The sequence below is a fragment of the Bos indicus genome, chromosome 10 (assembly GCF_029378745.1).
Source record: "Bos indicus isolate NIAB-ARS_2022 breed Sahiwal x Tharparkar chromosome 10, NIAB-ARS_B.indTharparkar_mat_pri_1.0, whole genome shotgun sequence".
NCBI classification, from domain to species: Eukaryota; Metazoa; Chordata; class Mammalia; order Artiodactyla; family Bovidae; genus Bos; species Bos indicus.
In genome coordinates this window covers 27002872-27027039 of record NC_091769.1, presented here as the reverse complement: position 1 = coordinate 27027039, position 24168 = coordinate 27002872, and the positions used below count along the sequence as shown (strand labels likewise).

At 40.5% G+C, this 24168-nt stretch overlaps 1 protein-coding gene across 1 annotated transcript; it reads left to right on the top strand.

Moving 5' to 3' along the window:
• Positions 1-13133: 13133 nt before the first annotated feature.
• LOC109564286 (olfactory receptor 11H6-like) lies at positions 13134-14103 on the top strand. The gene has a single exon (XM_070798050.1). It carries the CDS (start codon positions 13135-13137, stop codon positions 14101-14103), a length of 969 nt encoding a protein of 322 aa, XP_070654151.1. The 5' UTR covers position 13134.
• The last annotated feature ends 10065 nt before the right edge of the window (positions 14104-24168 follow it).

Genomic DNA, 24168 nt, shown 5'->3' with positions numbered 1-24168 from the left:
ATGCAGGTTCTATCCCTGGTCAGGGAACTAAGATCCCATATGCCACGGGGCAACTAAGCTCCTGGTCTGCAGCTACTGAGTCTGCATGCCCCAGAGCCTGGGTACCACAGTAAGAGAGTGCCACACACCACAACTAGAGAAGCCCGCACACCACAACTACAGACGCCCGCACACCACAACCAGAGAAGCCCACACACCACAACCAGAGAAGCCCGCACACCACAACCAGAGGAGCCCGCACACCACAACCAGAGGAGCCCGCACACCACAACCAGAGGAGCCCGCACACCACAACCAGAGATGTCCGCACACCACAACCAGAGGAGCCCGCACACCACAACCAGAGGAGCCCACACACCACAACTAGAGGAGCCCGCACACCACAACCAGAGACGCCCGCACACCACAACTAGAGAAGCCCGCACTCTACAACTAGAGATGCCAGAACACAACAACTAGAGAAGCCCGCACTCTACAACTAGAGACGCCAGAACGCAACAACTAGAGAAGCCCACACACCACAACCAGAGAAGCCCGCACACCACAACCAGAGACGCCCGCACACCACAACCAGAGAAGCCCGCACACCACAACCAGAGACGCCCGTACTCTACAACCAGAGACGCCCACACACCACAACCAGAGACACCCACACACCACAACCAGAGACGCCCGCACACCACAACCAGAGACGCCCGCACTCTACAACCAGAGACGCCCGCACACCACAACCAGAGACGCCCGCACTCTACAACCAGAGACGCCCGCACACCACAACCAGAGAAGCCCACACACCACAACCAGAGACGCCCGCACACCACAACCAGAGACGCCCGCACACCACAACTAGAGAAGCCCGCACACCACAACTAGAGACGCCCGCACACCACAACCAGACCACCCGCGCACCACAACCAGAGAAGCCCGCACACCACAACCAGAGACACCCACACACCACAACCAGAGACGCCCACACACAACCAGAGAAGCCCGCACTCTACAACCAGAGACGCCCGCACACCACAACCAGAGACGCCCGCACACCACAACCAGAGACGCCCGCACACCACAACCAGAGACGCCCGCACTCTACAACCAGAGACGCCCGCACACCACAACCAGAGAAGCCCACACACCACAACCAGAGACGCCCACACACCACAACCAGAGGAGCCCGCACACCACAACCAGAGGAGCCTGCACACCACAACCAGAGGAGCCCGCACACCACAACCACAACCAGAGGAGCCCGCACACCACAACCAGAGGAGCCCGCACACCACAACCAGAGGAGCCCGCACACCACAACCACAACCAGAGGAGCCCGCACACCACAACCAGAGACGCCCGCACACCACAACCAGAGAAGCCCACACACCACAACCAGAGATGCCCGCACACCACAACCAGAGACGCCCGCACACCACAACCAGAGATGCCCGCACACCACAACCAGAGAAGCCCACACACCACAACCAGAGGAGCCCGCACACCACAACCAGAGGAGCTCGCACACCACAACCAGAGACGCCCGCACACCACAACCAGAGAAGCCCGCACTCTACAACCAGAGACGCCCGCACACCACAACCAGAGACGCCCGCACACCACAACCAGAGACACCCGCACACCACAACCAGAGACGCCCGCACTCTACAACCAGAGACGCCAGCACACCACAACCAGAGAAGCCCACACACCACAACCAGAGATGCCCGCACACCACAACCAGAGACGCCCGCACACCACAACCAGAGACGCCCGCACTCTACAACCAGAGAAGCCCGCACACCACAACCAGAGACGCCCGCGCACCACAACCAGAGACGCCCGCGCACCACAACTAGAGGAGCCCGCACACCACAACTAGAGAAGCCTGCACTCTACAACTAGCACACGCACCATAACAAAGATCCAATGAGGCCCAAAAAAATAGAAAAGAAGATGAGAAAAAAATCCTTCCTCAGAAATGTCAACTCTGTCTCCACTGATCTTCATTTCCTCTGTTCAAATGTAAAAAATTGCTCCAGTGCCAGGTAAGTTTTGTGGACAGTGTGGAAGAGCAAGTAGTGAAAACAAACAAGGATGAAAGCAAAAATGGAGACTCTCTCCTACATAGAGATCCTGGACTTCTCCAAGGGAGGCCAGAAGCCTCAAGTTAGGCAGGGGATGGGCAGAGCTTAAGGGGACCATTTGGGTTAAAACTAGCAACATTTAACTGGCCAAATGAGGAACCATCATTTGTGGACAATCTAAGTGATGCCAACAAGGCTGATTTCCTAAGGACAAAAGGACATTCCACAGCCCAGAACTCTTCTGTATTCCTTGGATCTCTATTCTAAGGTCACTGTGTGTTCCTAGTCTGAGATCTATCCTAGGCTCTGGCATGCAACTTGACATTTAGAGGACTATGGGGGTGAGCTCAAGAAGCAGTCTTTCTAAAATGCAAGGAATAGCCACGGAGACAGAAGCACTCGGCATGAAGTATGTTGAGTGACATATGAGGCTGGTGGTTTTGCAAAGTCAAGTTACCTAGATGAATATGCCCAGGCCCTTCTCCTCATGCCTCCTCTGAACTTTTCACTGAAGTCCGAGACACATACAACTGTGTTGCTCGAGGAAAGGTAGTTTAGTGCTTTCAGAGTCAGCCCTTTTGTGATCACCCAGACATGTTGTCTTCATGGGCAACCGAAGGGAAGGAGGAAAAGTCTATTTCTTTCAATACCAAATCCTCCTTTGCCCAAAGTCATGAGTTACTGAAAAAGCTAAATCCCTCTCAGGAGGGTGTCTTCACTGTTGTAACTGACATCTGGTCTCTCAGGGCACCAGTCTGGTCGCCTGTCTCTTTCTATCTTTCTTGGGCTGGGATGAGCGATGTGCGATTACCACTTATTTCTACTGCTTCCAGCTTTGTATACTTGACCTTGGGAAGGACCAAATTCAAATTGTAAAGGACAGGAATTTCTTGAGCTATTGCTCCCTGAAACACCTCAGCCTTCATGCCAATGGCTTGCAGTCACTTCCTTCCAGGCTCCTGAGTGCCCTGGCCCAGCTTCAGAGGCTCACTCTGTCAAAGAATAAACTGGGCCCAGAAGGCTTCCAGTGTGCCAGTTCAGCTGCACCTGAGGGTGGTAGATCTGTCCCACAACAAACTCTTGGGTCCTCTCCTTTCTCCCTCAACTCCAGGAGCTCTGGCTGAGTGGTAACAATAATTCCAACTTACCCAACAAGAACCTGGAGGGACTGAGGTCTCCTTAGCATCATAGCACTGTTTGGAGGTCTGGTCAGAAGTTTGCAGTGAGTTTATAAAGACCCCTTCTTGTTCTTGGAGAATCTCACATTGCAACCTTCACATATGTTGCTGCATCCAGATGACACTGTCCACCCTGCGTCACCTCACTTTGAGAGGCTGCATCCCCTCCATCTTCTCTAGCCATTAATCTAGAGATTCCTCCCATAGCTTCCGCTTCTGGAGCAGTTGCACTTCTGGTCTGATCATGAAGGTACAGAAGGTCTATGTCTATTTGTGATGCCCAGGCCGCAAGTGTTGGAGCTGGGGGACCTGGATGTGCTATGCACCAAGTTCAGTGAAGCTGGAGATGCTACTGGAGGAGTTGCCTCTAAAGTTCCAGGTGCTGGCACTGAGAAATCTGAACCTCAGGAACACTCCATCTCCCGCTTCAGAGACTTGGGCCTCTCTTAGAGGCTGCTCCTTAGCTCCACTCTACTGCCTTCCGTGATCTCTAACCTACGACCACTTGGCCTCCTACAAAGTTAAAATAGGCAAACATGGATAACATCTTAAAAATATGCAAATATAGGATCAATTCCCCAAAATGTTTTAAAGAAATAAAAATTTTAAAAATCACCAGATTATATAATGTTATAAGTGTTCCCAAAGAGGAAGATAGTTTAACCACATTGATTAAAATGGAATATCATGCACCCATTAAAAATCATGCTTAAAGGATACGTACTTTTATGGGGAAGACTTGTAACATAACATTAACATATATGCACTGCTGCTGCTGCTGCTGCTGCTAAGTCGCTTCAGTCATGTCCAACTCTGTGTGACTCCATAGACGGCAGTCCACCAGGCTCCCCTGTCCCTGGGATTCTCCAGGCAAGAACACTGGAGTGGGTTGCCATTTCTCTCTCCAGTGCATGAAAGTGAAAGTGAAGTTGCTCGGTCATGTCCAACTCTTCTCGACCCCTTGGACTGCAGCCTACCAGGCTCCTCCATCCTCCATGGGAGTTTCCAGGCAAGAGTACTGGAGTGGGTTGCCATTGCCCTCTCCATTATATGCACTACTCTATACAAAATAGATAATTAATAAAGATCTACTATATAGCATAGGGGGCTTCACCAATGGTTCAGCAGTAAAGAATCTGCCTGAAATGCAGGAAACACAGGAGATGCGGGTTTGATCCCTGGGTCAGGAAGATCCCCTGGAGGAGGGCATGGCAAACCAGTCCAGTATCCTTGCCTGGAAAATCCCATGGACAAAGGAGCCTGGGGGTTTACAGTCCATGGGGCCTCAGAATTGGACACGACTGAAACAGCTGAGCATAGCACAGCATATAGCACAGGGAACTCTACTCAATATTCTGCATTAACCTATATGAGAAAAGAATCTAAAAAATAGTGGATATATGTATATATATAACTGATTCATGTTGCTGTACACCTGAAACCAACATTCTACTCAATTTTAAAATGTTTTAAAAATTTACCAACTGCCTATACTATAATCCAATTTTGAAAAAGTTGCATATGTACCTAAGATAGGAAATATGTGGAAGAGAGAAGACTGGACTTCCCAGGTGGCTCAATTGGTAAAGAATCCCCCTACAATGCAGGAGACCCAGGTTCAATCCCTGAGTCAGAAAGATCCCCTGGAGAAGGAAATAGCAGCTCACTCCGGTATTCTTGGCTGGAAAATCCCATGGACAGAGGAGCCTGCTGGCTACAAGGGGTCACTAGAGTCAGATACGATTCAGTGACTAAACCACCACCAGAAGAGAGAAGATTAGAAATGTAAATTAGAAATGGCCCCAGAAATGGAATTGTGGATAATTTAAACTTCTTATATATTTCTTTTTTATTCATTTTTTCTTAAAAATAAACAGGTATTACTTCCTAATAATAAAAATAAAATAAAATCTCTTTCAAAAGTGAAACCATTTAATACAAACTGAATTAAGTAATCTCTACCTTATGGTGACACAATGGGAGCTTTAGAGAAAGCATGAATGCTGAAATCTGGGTAAATGGAGGAAACAGAGTGAAAAGCCATTACAAACCACCGATTTCAAAGACCATTTGTCATATAAAGGAGCCAAAGATGGCTTCCACTTATTGGCCCAGAGGTTATTTACTTCTTCACAGCAAACTGTATTTTACTAGCTCAAAGACTCACACAGGACAAAATTGTTACTCATCCAGCAGTTTCATTCGTGGCCCAGATGTGCAAGTTTTTAGCCATTTAGAGCCTGCCTACTTTGCACATTCCAGAAAACTGTGCCCAACACCTGCTGGCCACGGGTAAATGTTCCAAATTATTGCCTTTCAGAAGTCTTTGGCACAGAGTCCTCACCCTCACCAGACTGACATCACTTAGACAAGTAAGCCTTCTCTCTGTTCTCCCTCTTTCTCCTAGAAGTTCCTTAGCTCTCCTTCCCTTCTTAGTGGCCCCCAAGTCTATAAGCCTCTGGAAGGTCTCCTGCTCTGAGGGATTTCCTGCAAGCTGATCTGTAAAAGCAGTGTCACCAGACAAAATTATGTGTACCACGGCCACCTTGAGGCCATATCTTTTTCCTTGTCCAGCCCTGAAGTCCCTTGAGCACTTACACCCACCTTGCAGAACTATCTTTGGCCAAACCAAGGAGCCACTGAATTTTAGGCTCAAAGAGTGAAAGAGTTCCACACACACTTTTTCAGTGTGTGCATGAAAAATTGGCATTGTAAAAAAATGCCAATTTCTTCAGTTAATAGGATTAGACTATTTGTAGTCCCAGTATATAACTCCAGGACTTTGCTGACCAAGCTGCAGTCCAGAATTCCCTTTTTGCCCCCGTTGTCTGCTATCAGCTAATGTCATTAGCTGACCATTAGAATATACTATTCCTTTTTATCAACGTTAATGTGAAAAGCTCAAGTTCTCATTAAACTTAATATTTCACATTATTCCTTTTTTCTTTTTTTGATACATTTTAAATGCATATAACCAAATTTCAGTTGTAAGAGAAATTTGCATCTGATGTTTAAACCTGCTCTACCATTTTCTCAGCCTTTATCTGGTGAAATCCATGATAGAAAGTAGTCTTCTGAAACAGCTTATTCATCACTGGCTAGGAATCCTTTTCAAAGTTATTCTCCACATTTAATTACAGTGTGTCTCCCTATGTGTTGTGCTTAGTGGCTCAGTCATGTCCGACTCTTTCTGACCCCATGGACTGTAGCCCACCAGGCTCCTCTGCCCATGGGATTCTCCAGGCAAAAATACTGGAGTGGTTTGCCATGCCCTCCTCCAGGGGATCTTCCCAACCCAGGGATCTAACCCAGATCTTCCGCATTGCAGGCGGATTCTTTACCAGCTGAGCCACCAAGGAAGCCTGAGAATACTGGACTGGGTAGCCTATCCTTTCTCCAGGGACTCTTCCCAACCCAGGAATCAAACCAGGGTCTCCTACATTGCAGGTGGATTCTTTACTAGCTGGGCTACCAGGAAAGCCTGTATCTCCCTATGCTGCTACTGCTGCTAAGTCGCTTCAGTCGTGTCCGACTCTGTGCAACCCCAGAGACGGCAGCCCACCAGGCTCCCCCGTCCCTGAGATTCTCCAGGCAAGAACACTGGAGTGGGTTGCCATTTCCTTCTCCAGTGCATCAAAGTGAAAAGTGAAACGAAGTCGTTCAGTCGTGTCCGACTCTTAGCGGCCCCATGGACTGCAGCCCACCAGGCTCCTCCGTCCATGGGATTTTCCAGGCAAGAGTACTGGAGTGGGGATAACTTCTATTAAAAACTATTATTTTAAATTCTATATTGGGGGTATTAAATGAGACAAAAGCAATTGCTCTGTTAAACAATGATCCTTCCTTTGTTCTGAGGTTCTTTTGTTCTTTTTACTCCAATTTAAAATTCTAATTCCTTCCACTGTTACTTCTTTTAGATACTTGTAAGCCCCTTTCCAAATTCACTGATCTTTGCCCATGTTCTTCTTAAACTGTGAGATCCAGGACTTATGAAGGGTTCTATCTCTGATATCTACAGATAGAATCAAACAGAATTAGATCTTTACCTTCATTTAAATATCTAGTCACATTAGTAATTATGGCAATCATAATGTTAATTTATTTTTTAAGTTGTATTTGTATTAGTTTTTAAAGACTGAGGGCTAGAAATAGCGATAAAGTGGACTGCAGCTTAAAAAGGCCTGTACTAATCATAGTTCTTTTGAAGTATTTTTAAAAGTCATACATCCTTAATATTTATCTAATTGGTTGTGTCATAGTGAAAACTGGATGAAAATAAAGAGATTAACAAACTGAAAAATCTTTCTTTACTTTTTTTGCTTTCCTTATTTTCTGTCAAAAGCTGTGGACTTTCTCTTATCCAGAATGATCCTGCCCTGGGACTTCCCTTGTGGTTCAGTGGTTGAGACTTTGCCTCCAATGCAGGGGTTGTGGGCTCAGTCCCTGATCTAGGAGCTAAGATCCCACATTCCTTGCAGCCAAAAAATATTAACAACAACAACGAAAAAAAAACAGAAGCAATATTGTAGCAAATTCAATTAGACTTTAAAAATGGTCCACACCAAAAAAAAAATCTTTAAATTAGAATGATCCTGCCCTTCTGCCAACCTCTCTTTCTGTACCCTGATGCCATGTGTTCTTTTGACCAAGCACTTCCTTTTGAAATTTCAATATTTTCTTTTTCATATGCTATTTCATCTCAGAGAGGAAAGCTGTTTAGATCACATCCAAACTTGAAGACATTCCTTAACTCTAAGAATCTTGCAAATTATTTGCCACATTTTTTTCTTTAAAAAAAAGAAATTGTGAAATACCAGTTGCCTCCCTTTGTCATCATGCACTATTCATTTGGCCAGTTCATACACTGGTTTTCACTGGTGCTATTCTGACTCTGAAGTCTCAAAGGTTAGTAATAACCTCTTACTTGATTAACATAGAGATATTTTCCAGTTCTTCTCCAAGTTTATATTACTTGTATTTTGCATTTCATATCACTTTACATTATTAATCCTGGTTTCTATCTACTTATATGACTAAGAAAATATAATATTTAAGAAAATAAATTAGTGACTTTGCACATTTTCAATTTGCACAATTGTTATGACACACTCCTGTGAACTAGTTCCCTAGATCATTTGAATTTTGTCATTCAAAGAACAGTTGTAAAGTCAGTCTTTGTTGAGAAAGAAAAGATTTTTATAAATTATTTTGCCATAATTTCAGACATTGGAGTTGTTACTTTGATTTAAATGTTTACCTTTCTCTGGCTGAAGTGAGATTGAAAGGACAAATTCACAAAACAAGTGGAGCTATAGTTTATAGTCAAGAATGAATGGAGCAGTTGTTACAGATCCAAAAATCTCAACATTACCATAGTATATGTGGGGCTGGTACATATGCAGAATTGTGGAAAGAAAGGAATATTGTGGAAAAGAAAGGCTTTGAAGGTTTATTTTAATTATTTGTAACAACTAACTTGTCTGCATATCTTTTGGCTTCATAGGAGTCTTTGCTCTTACATTTTCTTTCCTAAACCCAGTATCATCTCTAACATGGGAAAATAAAGCTGCATTACTATAAAAAATGCATATAGACGCTTCTGGTTATAGTTAATATTCTCATCCAAGGCTTAAGGCCAAATTATTTTTCACCTTAGACCCAGGCTTCATCATCCTTCCCTTTTCCTCTAGAGGTTGGACCAATTTAGACCACACTTGAAATACTTTCTGAGGTCTGGCCAAAACTTTCTCATTGTTATCCCCAGATGAGGCCACAGGGAGAAGTTCAGTAATCCAGGATGGTCAGAGACAATCTTCGCATATTATTAAAAACTCTGTGGGGAACAGGAGCTCATGGTTAAGAGCTGACTACACAGAGTGCCCTGGATCACCTTCCCTCCAAGATGGACTGCCTGGAACAGATCAGCCATAACTCAGAATGTGTTTGTTAACATACTCTCCTTTAGAGGCAGGAATGGAATTGGTTCTTCCCAAACCAGAAAAGACCAGTGTCCTTTACAACTGCATATAACCACCTTTTCAAGTTGCTTAAGCAATATAGTCATTGTATGGCCTTCAAATAATTGCTATGTTTGATAATATTACCTTCCAATACTCACCCCCTTTTAGAAGCCATCAGATACTCGGATGCCAGCCCCACTGTCTGGCTCTGCTGCACATTTCTTCTGCTGAAATGAGAGAACAAGGAGACTGAGGCTGACTGCATATTCCAGGAGAGAAAAACCTAAATTTGAACTCTGCTCTCTGCCAGATTCTGTAATTCTCACACAAGATCTTCAGGTAATATACAGCTCAAATTTCTTTGTAGTGACTTTTTCACTTTCCTCTAACCCTATGTTGTAGTTTCTCCATATGAAAATGTAAATTAGAATAGCTTCCTCATAATGGAAAGTGATTAGATTCTCAATTATACAACATTGCCTCTGGTATTAGAACTGGTCTGATTAAATGCTAGATTTTGTGTGTTTCATTTATAAATTATAGGTAAACATATTTGAACAAAATAATATTTTTATTAAATGAATATGTTATCTATATCACAAAACCACATGGGCCAAGAATAAACTGTGGATGACAAGTTTATTTTATATCTTATTACATATTCAAGTCAGATGTACCAGATTTCCTGACCCTGAATATGATACGGAAGAAAAATCAGGGAGTAAGAGCATTTTTCTGTTAAAGTAACTTGAACAGCCACATTTTCTTTAAGCTGTTCTTTTGATTTTAGGCAGGAGAAATCAAAAACAGTTCACTTACCTATTTAAAAATAAGAAAAAAAAAGAATTATAAAAATCATTCTTTTAAAATATGGACAATCAGATATAGAAATAGATTGAGAGAATAGATAAAGAAAACTGTGCATGCACACACACACACACCCCTTGGAGCATGATTTTCACTTAGCAACAAGAAGAAAGCACAGAGCACAAAGCAGAGTGGATGAAAGGAACATAGAGACAGTGTGATTCACAGAGAGAGGTGGCTTTGGTAGGACTGTCTTGAGTGGGGTCCTCTCATGGATCTCCTGCTTATGAAGGCTGAGGTTGTTTCCCCATACAAAAGGTGTTGCCTTGCTTTTGTGTTTTTAACAAACTGGAGAAACCAGTCTTTACATTTTCTTAAACGTTTTTCCCTGTCTAAAGGAATGGTTTTCCTGTTTAGTTACTATTAGGGCAAGGCACTGATTGAGATGACAAATATTTAATGAGCATCCCTAATATGCCTTGCCTGGTGGGCTATTGTCCATGGGGTTGCAAACAGTCGGACATGACTGAGAGACTAAACAACAAAAAATATGTCTTGAACACTATCTGAGATTCTGGGAATACATCAGTGAGCAAAATGATGTCCTCTTATATTCAAGCAATTGAGATAGAAAATACATGCTAAGTATATAATACAATGCCAGGTGGTGATATGTGTTTTGTAGAAAACCAAAGCAGAATTGGGAAATGGAATAGTAAAGATGGGCTAAATCAAGGAAGGTTTTCCAGGCGGTAAAGAATCTGCCAAGGCAGGAGACACAAGAGACACGGTTTGATCCCTTACTTCAGGAGATATTCTTATCTCCTGAAGTAAGACATGGCAACCCACTCCAGTATTCTTGCCTGGAAAATTCCACAGACAGAGGAGCCTGGTGGGCTACGGTCCATGGCGTCACAAAGAGTCAGATGCGATTGAGCCTTCACACGTGTAAGTTTAAGAAAGGCCTCTCTGAGTCTCTGATTTTTCCAGATACCTGAACAAAGGAACAAGTTAAAGCCTATGAATATTGCAAAGAGGAATAAAGGACATTCCAGACCTTGATACTGGCCACACTTGGTATGGGCAAGTATCAGTGTGTCTGGAGTGGGGTCAGTAGAGGGAAAGGTGCTAGGAAATGAGGGCCTGGAGTTAGGTCTCCTTGGCCTTACAGACTGAGGGAAGAGCTTTAGACTCTCTTGTAAGTATGTTTGAAAGATTGAGAGCAAGTAGTTGACATGATCAGATTTTTTTTTAATTATATTTTGAACAGGAGGCCTAGAGCATTTGTTGATGGTTTGGATGTGGAGTATTAAGAGGAGTGGTAAGGATGTGGCCAAAGTCTGTGACCTGAGCAACTGAGTAAATGGAGGTGCTGTTGGGTGATATGGCAAAGAAGTAAGGATCAGCCAGTTTGTGGTGAGAAAAATCAAGAGTTTTGTCATGGGCTTCTTGTTTTAGTTACCTTCAATAGAAAATGGAGATGCTGAGTAAGAAATTGGGTAGATAAATCCAGGTTACAGAAGATAGACTTCACAGTTAGAGAAAATGTGGCTTCATTTTACATGAGTAGTTTTTATGTCAAAGGGCTAGCTGTCACATCACTTACAGAGAGAGCATAATTAGAAAAGGAAAAATATCAAGGACTAGGTCCTAAAACAACATTTATAGGTCAAGGCAACCAGAAGGAACTCTAACATAGAAGTCTCGAGTAAAAGAGATAGAGAATAATGAGAACGAATAGTCCATGAACAGATCTCCAATTAATGTAATTCAAAACTCAAAAGTGCTTTAATGACTCATACCACTGTAGTTATTTCTGTTCTATGTGGCAAAATATATATTGAGAGTACCATCATAAGGTACTTTCCCAGCATATGATAAATTTCAACTGGGCACTGAAGCTTGTGTCCTCTACTTAAGGTAAATTTCAGTTAAAAGAGAATTATATTAGTTTGCAGTGTGACCCTCCTTCATGCATACCAATTTCATTTTTAAATGCTTATTCTAGTTGAAAATATATGAAGCTTACTCTTCTTCTGCAAACTTTTTTATTACAAAGAGGACCAAGTTAAAAGTAAAGAGTATTTTGAGAATTGTGCATATGTCACTAAACCCTGAGAGAAATTAACAATGCAAATTGTGGAATTTTTTTCAGGGAGATTTTTAAAAAGAAGAGAGAATGCAAATACAATTGGACTTGCTGTAAGCAATCATTGATAAAACATCATTTTCCTTACTTCTGTATCCAAAATTTCCAATAGTACAGAATCCCCATCTAAAATGATATACATATTATTATTAAATTTATAGTAATAAACTCTTAATTTACAACTATGAATTCTTGCAATGTTTTCTTCCATTTACACACATCATGAACTATTATTATTATTATTATTATTATTATTTAAAACTCCATGTTTGTGCATGCTAAGTCACTTCAGTCACATCTGACTCTTTGTGACCCTATGGACTGTAACCCACCAGGCTCCTCTGTCTGTGGAATTCTCCAGGCAAGAACACTGGAGTGGATTGCCATGCCCTCTTCCAGGGGATCTTCCTGACATCTTACATCTCCTGCATTGGCAGCCGGGTTCTTTACCACTAGAACCACCTGACTCAATGGACATGAGTTTGAGCAAACACAGAGATAGTGTATTTGCACACACAGGGCAGCCTGATGTGCTGCAGTTCATGGGGTCACAAAGAGTTGTACGTGACCTACTGACTGAACAACAATGAAAACTCCATGTCTCCTTATATAGGTTTGGCCCAGATGGTTGTTTCTGAACCAGGTTGAAAGCCTCTAAATGGCAAGGACTACCTATTTTGGTTTATGTAGTGCTGAGGACATTACACAGAGGCAGGTATTCAATGGACCATGATGGGCATGATGATCATGAAGATAAAGCAACAATAAGCAAACGACCTCCAAATTCCATTTCTTCCCAGTATCACACTGGGGCAAAGAATGCTGGAAATCTTTAAGCAATCTAAAATTATGCTGCTTATTGAATTGTAAAGACATTCAGAGAACATCTTAATGAGAAAACTTCTGTAAAATCATTTGTAACATGATAATGTCTTGTTGTTGCAGTTTTCTGGAGAAAAAAAAAAATGAAAAACCTGGAAGGAAATAATCACTCAGACCCTGTGAGTGAATTCATTCTCCTTGGATTCCCTTGTACCTGGGAGGTTCAGATCTTCCTCTTCTCACTCTTCTCTGTGATCTATGTGTTGACACTAACTGGAAATTTGTGCATTATCTGTGCAGTGTGGTGGGACCACCATCTCCACACCCCCATGTACATCCTGCTGGCCAATTTTTCCTTCCTGGAGGTGTGGTATGTCACTTCTACTGTCCCCAGTATGCTGGCCAACTTTCTCTCTGAGACCAAGACCATCTCCTTCTCTGGCTGCTTTCTGCAGTTCTACTTCTTCTTCTCCATGGGCACCACTGAGACCTTCTTCCTGTCTGCCATGGCCTTCGACAGGTACCTTGCTATCTGCAGGCCCCTTCACTACCCCACTGTCATGCCAGTGCAACGCTGCATCAAGATGGGAGCCTGCTGCTGGGTGTGTGGCTTCTCCTGTTTTCTCCTCCCAGTTTATCTCATCTCCCAGCTTCCTTTTTGTGGCCCCAATATTATTGATCACTTCCTATGTGACCCAGGACCCCTTATGAAGTTGTCTTGCGTGCCAGCTCCTGCCACTGAGATTATCTGTGCCACCTTTAACTCAGTCCTAATTTTTTCCACTTTCCTGTTCATTACCAGCTCCTACACCCTGGTGATCAGAGCTGTGCTTAGGGTCCCCTCAGCAGAAGGCCGGCATAAGGCTTTCTCTACATGTGGTTCCCATCTGGCTGTAGTGTCTCTGTTCTATGGCTCCATCATGGTGATGTATGTGAGCCCAACTGCAGGCAATCCAGCAGGAATTCAGAAAATTGTGACCTTATTTTATTCTGTGATGACTCCACTTTTCAATCCCTTGATCTACAGCCTCCGGAATAAGGAAATGAAGGAGGCTCTGAGAAAACTGTTCAGGAACGCGATATTTGGTCAAAGAAAGCCTCTCAAGAACTAGAATCTATATATATGTAGGACATATAGGAATATAAAAGTTCCAGACATTAATAGTTTTAATAAATTTGAGAGAAATGTTTCCTATATTCCCTAAAATATTTTAGGTTGCATTTCAATGAAGCAAATAACAAGTAAGATGGCATTAGAATTTACATAAATCATTTGTACTAGGCTTTATTGTATTAGTGTTCCTGTGTGTACTGTATGGAAACTGGAAAATGCCACTCTCTTATATTTTTCCAGGAAAAAAACATATATAACCCAGATGTCAACTGCTCAGTTTCTAAGTTTCTAAGTCAACTTCTCAGTTTGCAAATTTAAGTTTAAGCAACAGTTGGAACCGGACATGGAACAACAGACTGGCTCCAAATTGGAAAAGGAGTATGTCAAGGCATATATTGTCACCCTGTTTATTAAACTTATATGCAGAGTACATCATGCAAAATGCCAGGCTGGATGAATCACAAGCCAAAATCTAGATTGCCAGGAGAAATACCAATAACCTCTGATATGCAGATGACACCACCCTTAAGCAGAAAGTGAAGAGGAACTAAAGAGCCTCTTGATGAAAGTGAAAGAGGAGAGTGAAAAAGCTGGCTTAAAACAAGCTTCCATAAACTAAGATCATGGCATCCAGTCCTATCACTTCATGGCAATTGATGGGGAGACAATGGAAACAGTGACAGACTTTATTTTTCTGGGCTCCAAAATCACTGCAGATGGTGACTGCAGCCATGAAATTAAAAGACGCTTACTCCTTGGAAGGAAAGTTATGACCAACCTAGATAGCATATTCAAAAGCAGAGACAGTACTTTGCCAACAAAGGTCCATCTAGTCAAGGCTATGGTTTTTCCAGTGGTCATGTATGGATGTGAGAGTTGGACTGAGAAGAAAGCTGAGTGCCGAAGAATTGATGCTTTTGAACTGTGGTGTTGGAGGAGACTCTTGAGAGCCCCTTGGACTGCAAGGAGATCCAACCAGTCCATTCTGAAGGAGATCAGCCCTGGGATTTCTTTGGAAGGAATGATGCTAAAGCTGAAACTCCAGTAGTTTGGCCACCTTATGCGAAGAGTTGACTCATTGGAAAAGACTCTGATGCTGGGAGGGACTGGGGGCAAGAGGAGAAGGGAAAGACAGAGGATGAGATGGCTGGATGGCATCACTGACTCGATGGATGTGAGTCTGAGTGAACTCCGGGAGTTGGTGATGGACAGGGAGGCCTGGCATGCTGTGATTCATGGGGTCGCAAAGAGTCGGACATGACTAAGCGACTGATCTGATCTGATCTGATGTATGAATTTGAGTGTTGGACCATAAAGAAAGCTGAGGACCAAAGAACTGATGGTTTTGAATTGTGGTGTTGGAAAAGACTGTTGAGAGTCCCTTGGACTGCAAGGAGATCAAACCAGTCAATCCTAAAGGAAATCAGTCCTGAATATTCATTGGAAGGATGGACACTAAAGCTGAAATTCCAATCCTTTGGCCACCTGATGCAAAGAACTGACTCATTGGAAAAGACAATGCCATTGCTGGGAAAGATTGAAGGCAGGAGGAGAAAGGGACAGCAGAGGATGGGATAATTGGATGGCATTACCAATTCAATGGACATGAGTTTGAGTAAGCTCTGGGAGTTGGTGATGAACAGAGAAGCCTGGCATGCTGCAGTCCATGGGGTTGCCAAGAGTCAGACATGACTGAGTGACTGAACTGAACCCAGATGTCAACTGCTCAGTTTCTCTCTTTTGCAAATTTAAGTAGACTTGTCTCTGACCCCTAACTCTATAGTGATTAGATGTCTAGAGTCCCCATCACTATTTCCCTACACACACACCATACAACCACTGTCTCCCTACACATGTGCCCAACACATGAGGTGCCATACAACCACTATCTCCCTACACACTCAGCATACAACCACTATCTCCCTACACACTCACCATACAATCACTATCTCCCTACACACGCACCATACAACCACTATCTCCCTATACATGTGCCATATAAGCACTGTTTTCCTACATATGCACCATACAACCACTATTTTCCTAGATATACACTACACAAGAGGTTCATGTGTGCTTCTCTCCTCTCACTCCTAGTCTGCCTGCTATCTTGTTTTGATCACATCAGTCTGAGTGTGAGACTAATCCCCAGCAACATTTTATCCAAAATCAAACTGATTCCAGCTTTTTTTGGTTTAATATACCTGACTACAGGATGGAGTTAGGAAGTAAGAGGAAGGATCTTTGTGCTGAACACACCATCAAGTTCTCATATTATACCTGGTGCTATCTCTATCTCTTTCTTTCTCACCCTCTCCCCATCACCCACAAGAGTGACCAGAACGTCTTTCCCTTTAATATTCAGAATAATTTTGTCTATATGTAGGCTCTTTGGAGTTTGAGCTTCTCCCCCAGATAAGTTTGTCAAAAAACTTCTTCTTAGCAAAGTCAATTTTTGCTGGTGAAAATAGTTTTCTCCAACTCCTTAGTTTGGGGATTGTTTTAAAATCATATAACTTGATATATTACATCTTTATTTTAGTACCACCTGGGAGCATGCAATACAAAAGAATAAATGTACTTAAACAGAATACAAGTGATACCTGGAAACAAGATTCCCTGGAAAAAATTACTAAGGCCACTATAATTCATATTTTAAGTACTTTAAGATTTTTTAAAGTGCTTTTCCCCCTGTGTATATAATAATGGATATTAATCATGCAGCAAGGACAGTGTGTAAAAGTCTGAAGACAGAAATAAGATAGTTTAGCCAATGTCTGAAATGAGATACATTACTCTGCAGTTAATTTTCAAAGAAGCCTGGAATCAGCATATTGCATCTTAGTAAATAAATTTCATTCTGAGTGACATAATCTTGTCTACTAGTGAAATTGTAGCCAGTTCCATAGAAGCACAAAAAGACCAGATTCACTAATATATCTTCATTTTAGCTATGCAAAGGAGGTAAAATCAGGATCTAAGTGAGGTGATAGTATGACTTAATTTAAAGTTTGGGTGCAGGGCCTCAGGTTAGTCTCTGAAGCCCTTTGCATAAATTATCAAATCACAAAGCAGCAGCCCCTTAGCTACAAGTCTTGACCAGAGGTGGTTTCATGCACCCCTTCCTCAGGGGGGACTCCCATGCACATCAGGGTGCACACTTCTACTCCCTGGGCACAGGCTGAGTGACAGCCCCCACTCCCTCTCTCGGACAGGCTCCCTTATGTCAGGAACAACCTGCAGAGCCTTACAATATCCCTTGGTAGTGGAGGGAAGAAGTAAGCCACATGGAGCCTTCCCCACCTTCTCTCATTAAAAGTACTGGAAAAAGGGAAGGCAAGTGTTTAACCCTCCAATTCTCCCAAAAGAAAGAAGGAGAAGATAGGGATTAAAATATAGCACATCATACTCATCAATTAGCTCTTGAATTAAAACTCAGAAATTTACTCTCATCCAAAAACTTATTTTTCTGCCTATTTTTCTTTATCAAACACTAGCAGATATTTGATGTGAATTTTCATAAAAATAATTTCAAAAATGATTAAAATCAAGAAAAAAAAAACTTTAAATGGTGGCCTCCTGCAAAGTAAGTATAGAAAAGATAATAATCAGGAGGAAAATACAATAAAAGAAAATGTCATTGATAATATCAACAAAAATGCAGTACAACTCTAAATAAATACATCAAAAATCAGTAAAGTGTATAAAAAGAAAACTGCAAATACTTGGCTCTAAACAGGAAAAACAATGAATAGGCAGAGATATCTACCATTTTTCTGGATGTAACAAGTAAATGTTGTAAATCTGTTGTTTCAATACAAATAATTTTATTAGTTTAATGAAAATAAAATAATGATAATAACATCAAAGTCATACATATCCAAATGTTTAGTAATTACAGAAAAAGTGAATTATAACACAGTTAAATTATAGGATATCATTTAAATATGTTAACAATATAATGCTAAATCTAAACTTTTATTCCAAAATAGAGTGGACTTACATAATTGTTTCCAAACATATTTTTTAATTAAGAAATTAAAAGAAGGAATTTTATAGAACATTTTATAGCTGCCATCTTTTAGCAAAATTATAGGAGATTTTGTTCTGCTTCCTGAAGTGTTTTACAAATTTATTATGATAAGCTTGCTGTTAAATTTTCTTACCAAAGTCTTTTTAAAGTTAATTCAAAAATCTCAACTTGACAATGTTAAAAAAGGCTTATTCTTTATGTCTAAATTGACAACATCCATTGGATCATAGAAAAAGCAAGAGAATTCCAGAACAATGTCTACTTCTGCTTCACTGACTACTCAAAAGCCTTTGACTGTGTGGATCACAGCAAACTATGGAAAATTCTTCAAGAGATAGAAATACCAGACCACCTTACCTGCTTCCTGAGAAACCTGTATGCAGGTCAAGAAGCAACAATTAGAACCGAACATGGAACAAAGGACTGATTCAAAATTGGGAAAGGAGTATGTCAAGATGGTATATTCTCACCCTGCTTATTTAATGTATAACCAGAGTACATCATATGAAATATTGGGATGGATGAAGCATAAGTTGAAATCGAGATTGCCTGAAGAAATATCAATAACCTCAGATATGCAGATGACACCACTCTTCTGGCAGAAAGTGAAGAGGAACTAAAGAGCCTCTTCATGAAAGTGAAAGAGGAGAGTGAAAAAGGCTGGCTTGAAATTCAACATTCAAAAAACTAAGATCATGGCATCCAGTCCCATCACTTCACGGCAAATAAATAGAGAAACAATGGAAACAGTGACAGACTTTGTTTTCTTGGGCTCCAAAATCACTGCAGAAGGTAACTGTAGCCATGAAATCAAAAGACGCTTGCTCCTTGGAAGAAAAACTATGACAAACCTCAGTTCAGTTCAGTTCAGTCGCTCAATCGTGTCCAACTCTTTGCGACCCCATGAAACGCAGCACGCCAGGCCTCCCTGTCCATCACCAACTCCCAGAGTTCACTCAGACTCACGTCCATCGAGTCAGTGATGCCATCCAGCCATCTCATCCTCTGTCGTCCCCTTCTCCTCCTGCTCCCAATCCCTCCCAGCATCAGAGTCTTTTCCAGTGAGTCAACTCTTCACATGAGGTGGCCAAAGTACTGGAGTTTCAGCTTTAGCATCATTCCTTCCAAAGAACACCCAGGGCTGATCTCCTTTAGAATGGACTGGTTGGATCTCCTTGCAGTCCTAGACAACATATTAAAAAGCAAAGACATGACTTTGCTAACAAAGGCCTGTCTAGTCTAAGCTACGGTTTTTCCAGCAGTCATGTATGGATGTGAGAGTTGGACTATAAAGAAAGCTGAGTGCAGAAGAATTGATGCTTTTGAACTGTGGTGTTGGAGAAGATTCTTGAGAATCCCTTGGACTGCAAGGAGATCAAACAAGTCCATTCTAAAGGAAATCAGTCCTGAATATTCATTGGAAGGATTGATGTTGAAGCTGAAGCTCCAGTACTTTGGCTACCTGGTATGAAGAGTCAACTCATTGGAAAAGACCCTGATGCTGGGAGAGATTGAAGGCAGGAGGAGAAGGGACGACAGAGGATGAGATGGTTGGATGGCATCACTGAATCAGTGGATATGAGTTTAAGCAAGCTCCAAGAGTTTGTGATGAACAGGAAAGCCTGGCATTCTGCAATCTAAGAGGTCACAAAGAGTCAGGCATGACTGAGTGACTGAACTGAACTGAACTGAATTCTTCCCTCAGAATGAAATGGGGGAAATTTCTGGAACTGAAGCCGAGCCAACAAACTAGGGCTTTGATCCAGAGTTTATACATTGCTGACTGAAGTAGCCACTGATAAACCTTTTGCAGCAAAATCTGGAAAGAATTTCTATAATAGACTCTATCTCCAAAACTAAAACTGGTTCAAAACCAGTGTGCTAAATGCATACCTGATACTTCAAGAACAAAATAAAACCTATGTAAAACACACAAATACACAACTTGTTATGTCTTATATTTCCTATAACTGTTCTTAGAAATTTTACTTGCTACCTAGAGCTCACTTAAGACACAATTGCTGCATGTGTAGTCTTGGGGACATCATCGGTGTCCCCTTAATAACATCAGTGTTATAGACTAATCACATAAGTACCCCAACTATTACCAAAATTTCCTCTTCTTGGTTTTGTGCTCTTTCCTCAAACCAGTTCTCTTTTCTATCATCTACATTTTCTCTTATGTATCTCAGTTCCTCAAGCTTTCTCATACGAAGTCATCCCTGGAGAATATCTGAAACTGTCAATAAATTACATATGCACCAATAAATAAATTAAGACCACTATAGTATGTACACATGCATGCTGAGTTGCTTCAGTCATGTCCTACTCTTTGTGACCCTGTGGACTATAGCCTGCCAAGTTCCTCTGTCCATGGGGATTCTCCAGGCCAGAATACTGGAGTGGATTGTCACGTCCTCCTCAAGGGGACCTTCCCCACCAAGGGATCAAACACAAATCTCTTATGTCTCCTGCTTTGGCAGTCAGGTTCTTTACCGCTAGCATCACTTGGGAAGTTCCTAGTATGTATATGTGATAGAATATTTTACCAGTATTCAGTTTAGTTCAGTCGCTCTGCTTTATATTTTCACATTAGACTATTTTTCTTACTTTTATTTTATAAATTAGTCACATAATTTTCTGACATAGTGTAAATGTCTAGTAACAAGTCAAAGAGCAAATACCTACAATTGGTATGAAAAGTAAAATAATTAAAATTTTTATGTGCAAAAAATGCCAATGATATTATTTCTGGGATGAGAGTGCACTAGAAAAGGTATTTTCAGAGAGATTTAGTCCCGTGAGTCTCAGGCTTTTGAAACTGTCTTCCTAAGGCAATTTTCTCAGAGTTGTATCAGCCCTGTGTATGGGGTAGTGGCAGGATTTGTGTATTTCAACAAGCTTAGCTTCCTTAATAGTTGTGTCTGGCTTTTCCCATATTCTTCCAGGCCTCTCTATCTATATCCAGGAATTTTTCCTAATTTTCCTCTTGAATTTCAAGCCATACCACAATGTGCCTGAGATTGTCTTTAACAGATTCAAATAAATGATATTATTGATTCTGAAACTACTAACAATAGTTTATAGGATTAATGTGAATTAATAATTATAAATTGTTTAGAGCATTTCATTTGGCTTTAAAGAAAAAGGAGAAAAAAGTGTTAAGAATCATAAGTGATTTATAAAGAAAAAATATAGAAAATATCAACAGAATTGCCAAACTTTTAATGCTGACATTGGAATAAACATTTTTTTAATTTATTCAAAAGTCTAGTCATATCCAAATACCAAAGCCAGTAAAAGATATGACAAGATAAGAAAACTACAGACCAATATCCTCATGAATATAGACACAAAATTCTCAACAAATACTGGAAAACTGAATTCAGTAACATATTAAAAGGCTTATACACATGACTAAGCAGAATTTATCCCATGAATGCAAGGAGAGTTCAACTTATGAAAATTAATTAATATACTACATTAGTAGATGTAAGATCTACTTCCTTAGCAACTTTCAAGTATGTAATATAGTTTAACTATAGCCACCATGCTGTACACTTGAATTTATTCATGTTAAAGCTGGAAGTTTGCACCCTTTGACCAACCTTTACCCATTTCCTTCATCCTCCAGAGTTCCCAGCAATCACCATTCTCTCGCTTTGGCCAAGAAGTTCATCGAATTTTTCCATAACACCTTACAGAAAAACCTGAAAAAAAATTTTTGGCCAATCCAATACTTCTGTGAGTTTGAGTTGTCAACTCTTTTTACTGTAAAAAAATGCAGCTTAAATGTCTCTAACAAGCTATGCAAGAACAGATATTTGATGGACAAGAAGAATGGTTTCTTCTTCTTCAAAGTTGGTATCAGGAACCCAGTGGTAAAGCTTCCTATTGTAGCTATTATGACAGTTCCAATTATTACTTAATTATTCCCCAGGAAACTTCAACTATACATGGATACTAGAGAATAAAAATAAATAAATAAAATCTATTTCCAAATCTTCACTATTCTTTGGAGAATACTAGGACTTGATGTTTGATTATATACAAGTGAAAATTCAAAATTATCTCCTCTTTTAAACAAATCTAATAGATCATTGAGAGAGAAAACCCCAAATCCCCAAAGATTATGATGCAAGGAAGTATGCATATATATTTCCTTCATCCATGCATTTGTCTTAAGCACAAACATGTGCCTTGAAACTCAAGAAGAAATATCTTATAGGATTCACCCTTTGCAACCCTTAAAAGACTACAAACTGGATCATCCAGTTTCTTGGAAGTCCCTCACATGCCTTTTGCTCCATGGAGTAATATTTAATCTTCCATCCCTGAACCTCTTCTCAGCATTCAGCCAAGAAGTGAGTGGAAACCATATCATGTGAGCCACATGTGCTCCATAGTTTGCAAAAATAATTTACTGGGAAGCATTTTCTTCTTTGAGAAAACTAAATATTTCATTAGGACAAAACGCTAACCACCCCCCCACACACACACAAAAGGAAAAAAAAAAAAAACTAAATAGTATATGTTCCTTCTTGTTTCCTTAAATCCTAGAAGCTTAAGTTCTAAATCTCACTTCTTTCTCTCTCTAAAGGGTGAATAAGAGATATAAGCAAAGAAGCTTAAGATTTCAAATGAAGATGCAGTTGTTGTTTTTCATATTAACTCATAAATTGCTGGAGAAGAATTTATTTGGATGATTTCTGTTGTTGGTGGTAGAGGAAATAAGGCAAATATTTCATCTCAGAGATATATTCTTTTCCAAGCTCATATATTGTTTCTCACTTCCATTAGATTAATGAGCCCTGGTTTAACATGGATTAATTCTTTTTGAAGTAACAATTTTTCTCATGTATGAGTTTTTGCTGTACATACAAGATTTATTCTAAATCTGTCACTGGACAATTATTATCCTCAGGAAATATTCCAAAACAAAAGGGTAAGTATCAGTAATGATTTATTTTTTTTAATTTTATTTTATTTAACTTTACAATATTGTATTGGTTTTGCCATATATCAAAATGAATCTGCCACAGGTAAAATTAATCCTTTGTCAATGACTTTCCTGTACGTGAAATAAATTGATAGAGGAGGCTGATACTAGGATCCTGAGTAAAAAGGATGCAGAAATTTCTAAAAGCGAGATAATCCATTCAAATACATGAATATCTTTCAAACAAGTTATTAGAAGATGTGTTTCCTAAAAGCCTTGTGTAAATAGTGAGTTCTTTCTTTAAAAGTATTAACAGACTATTTTAGATAGCACCGTCACATATTTAGCTGCCTTAATTTCATATTTATACAATTATATGTGTAATTGTATATACATTTATACATACATATTTATACAATCCAAAGGGCAATGAGGATCTATAAATAGTCCTTCTAATTTAGGTGCCATCTCAATCATCAAATAAGAGTCAGTCATCTATGTGGTCTGACTTAGGAATCCAGATAATACCTTTCTACACAGAAATATATCAAGGATCTCCCTGACTCAAAGTCTTGGATTCCCACCTTGAAAAAGATTCCTTGATTTATTAAGTATTTTTTGTAAAATGCAAAAATATTTCCAATAGTGGGAAACACGTCAAAATTTTGCAAAAAATGTATTTAAAGTTTATGGTAATCTCTTGATTATAAGCTCCATGAGCTCAAGATCTGTCATATCCACAGCTGTTTCTCCAGCACTTAAAAGCCTACCTGATATAATGAACATGCTAATAGATATTTTTGTGGCTGAGTAATATTCTATTACAATGGAATATTACTGATACAATAATGTATGTGGTATATATATACATATGTGTGTATACTACATCTTCTTTATCCATTGTTCTGTTGATGAACACTTGCTTCCATATCTGCCTTTTGCAACAATGTGAATGGACCTAGAGAACATTTTGCTTAGTGAAAACAGTCAGATAAATACAAACACTATGTGATATCACTTATATATAGAATCTAAGTTGACCATGGATACCAAACACAGGCACATTAGAAAAACTTCTTATGCACAGAAAT

What these genes read in the sequence shown, in the direction of transcription:
- LOC109564286 (XM_070798050.1), top strand. Translation starts at nt 13,135, where the DNA reads ATGAAAAACCTGGAAGGAAATAATCACTCAGACCCTGTGAGTGAATTC.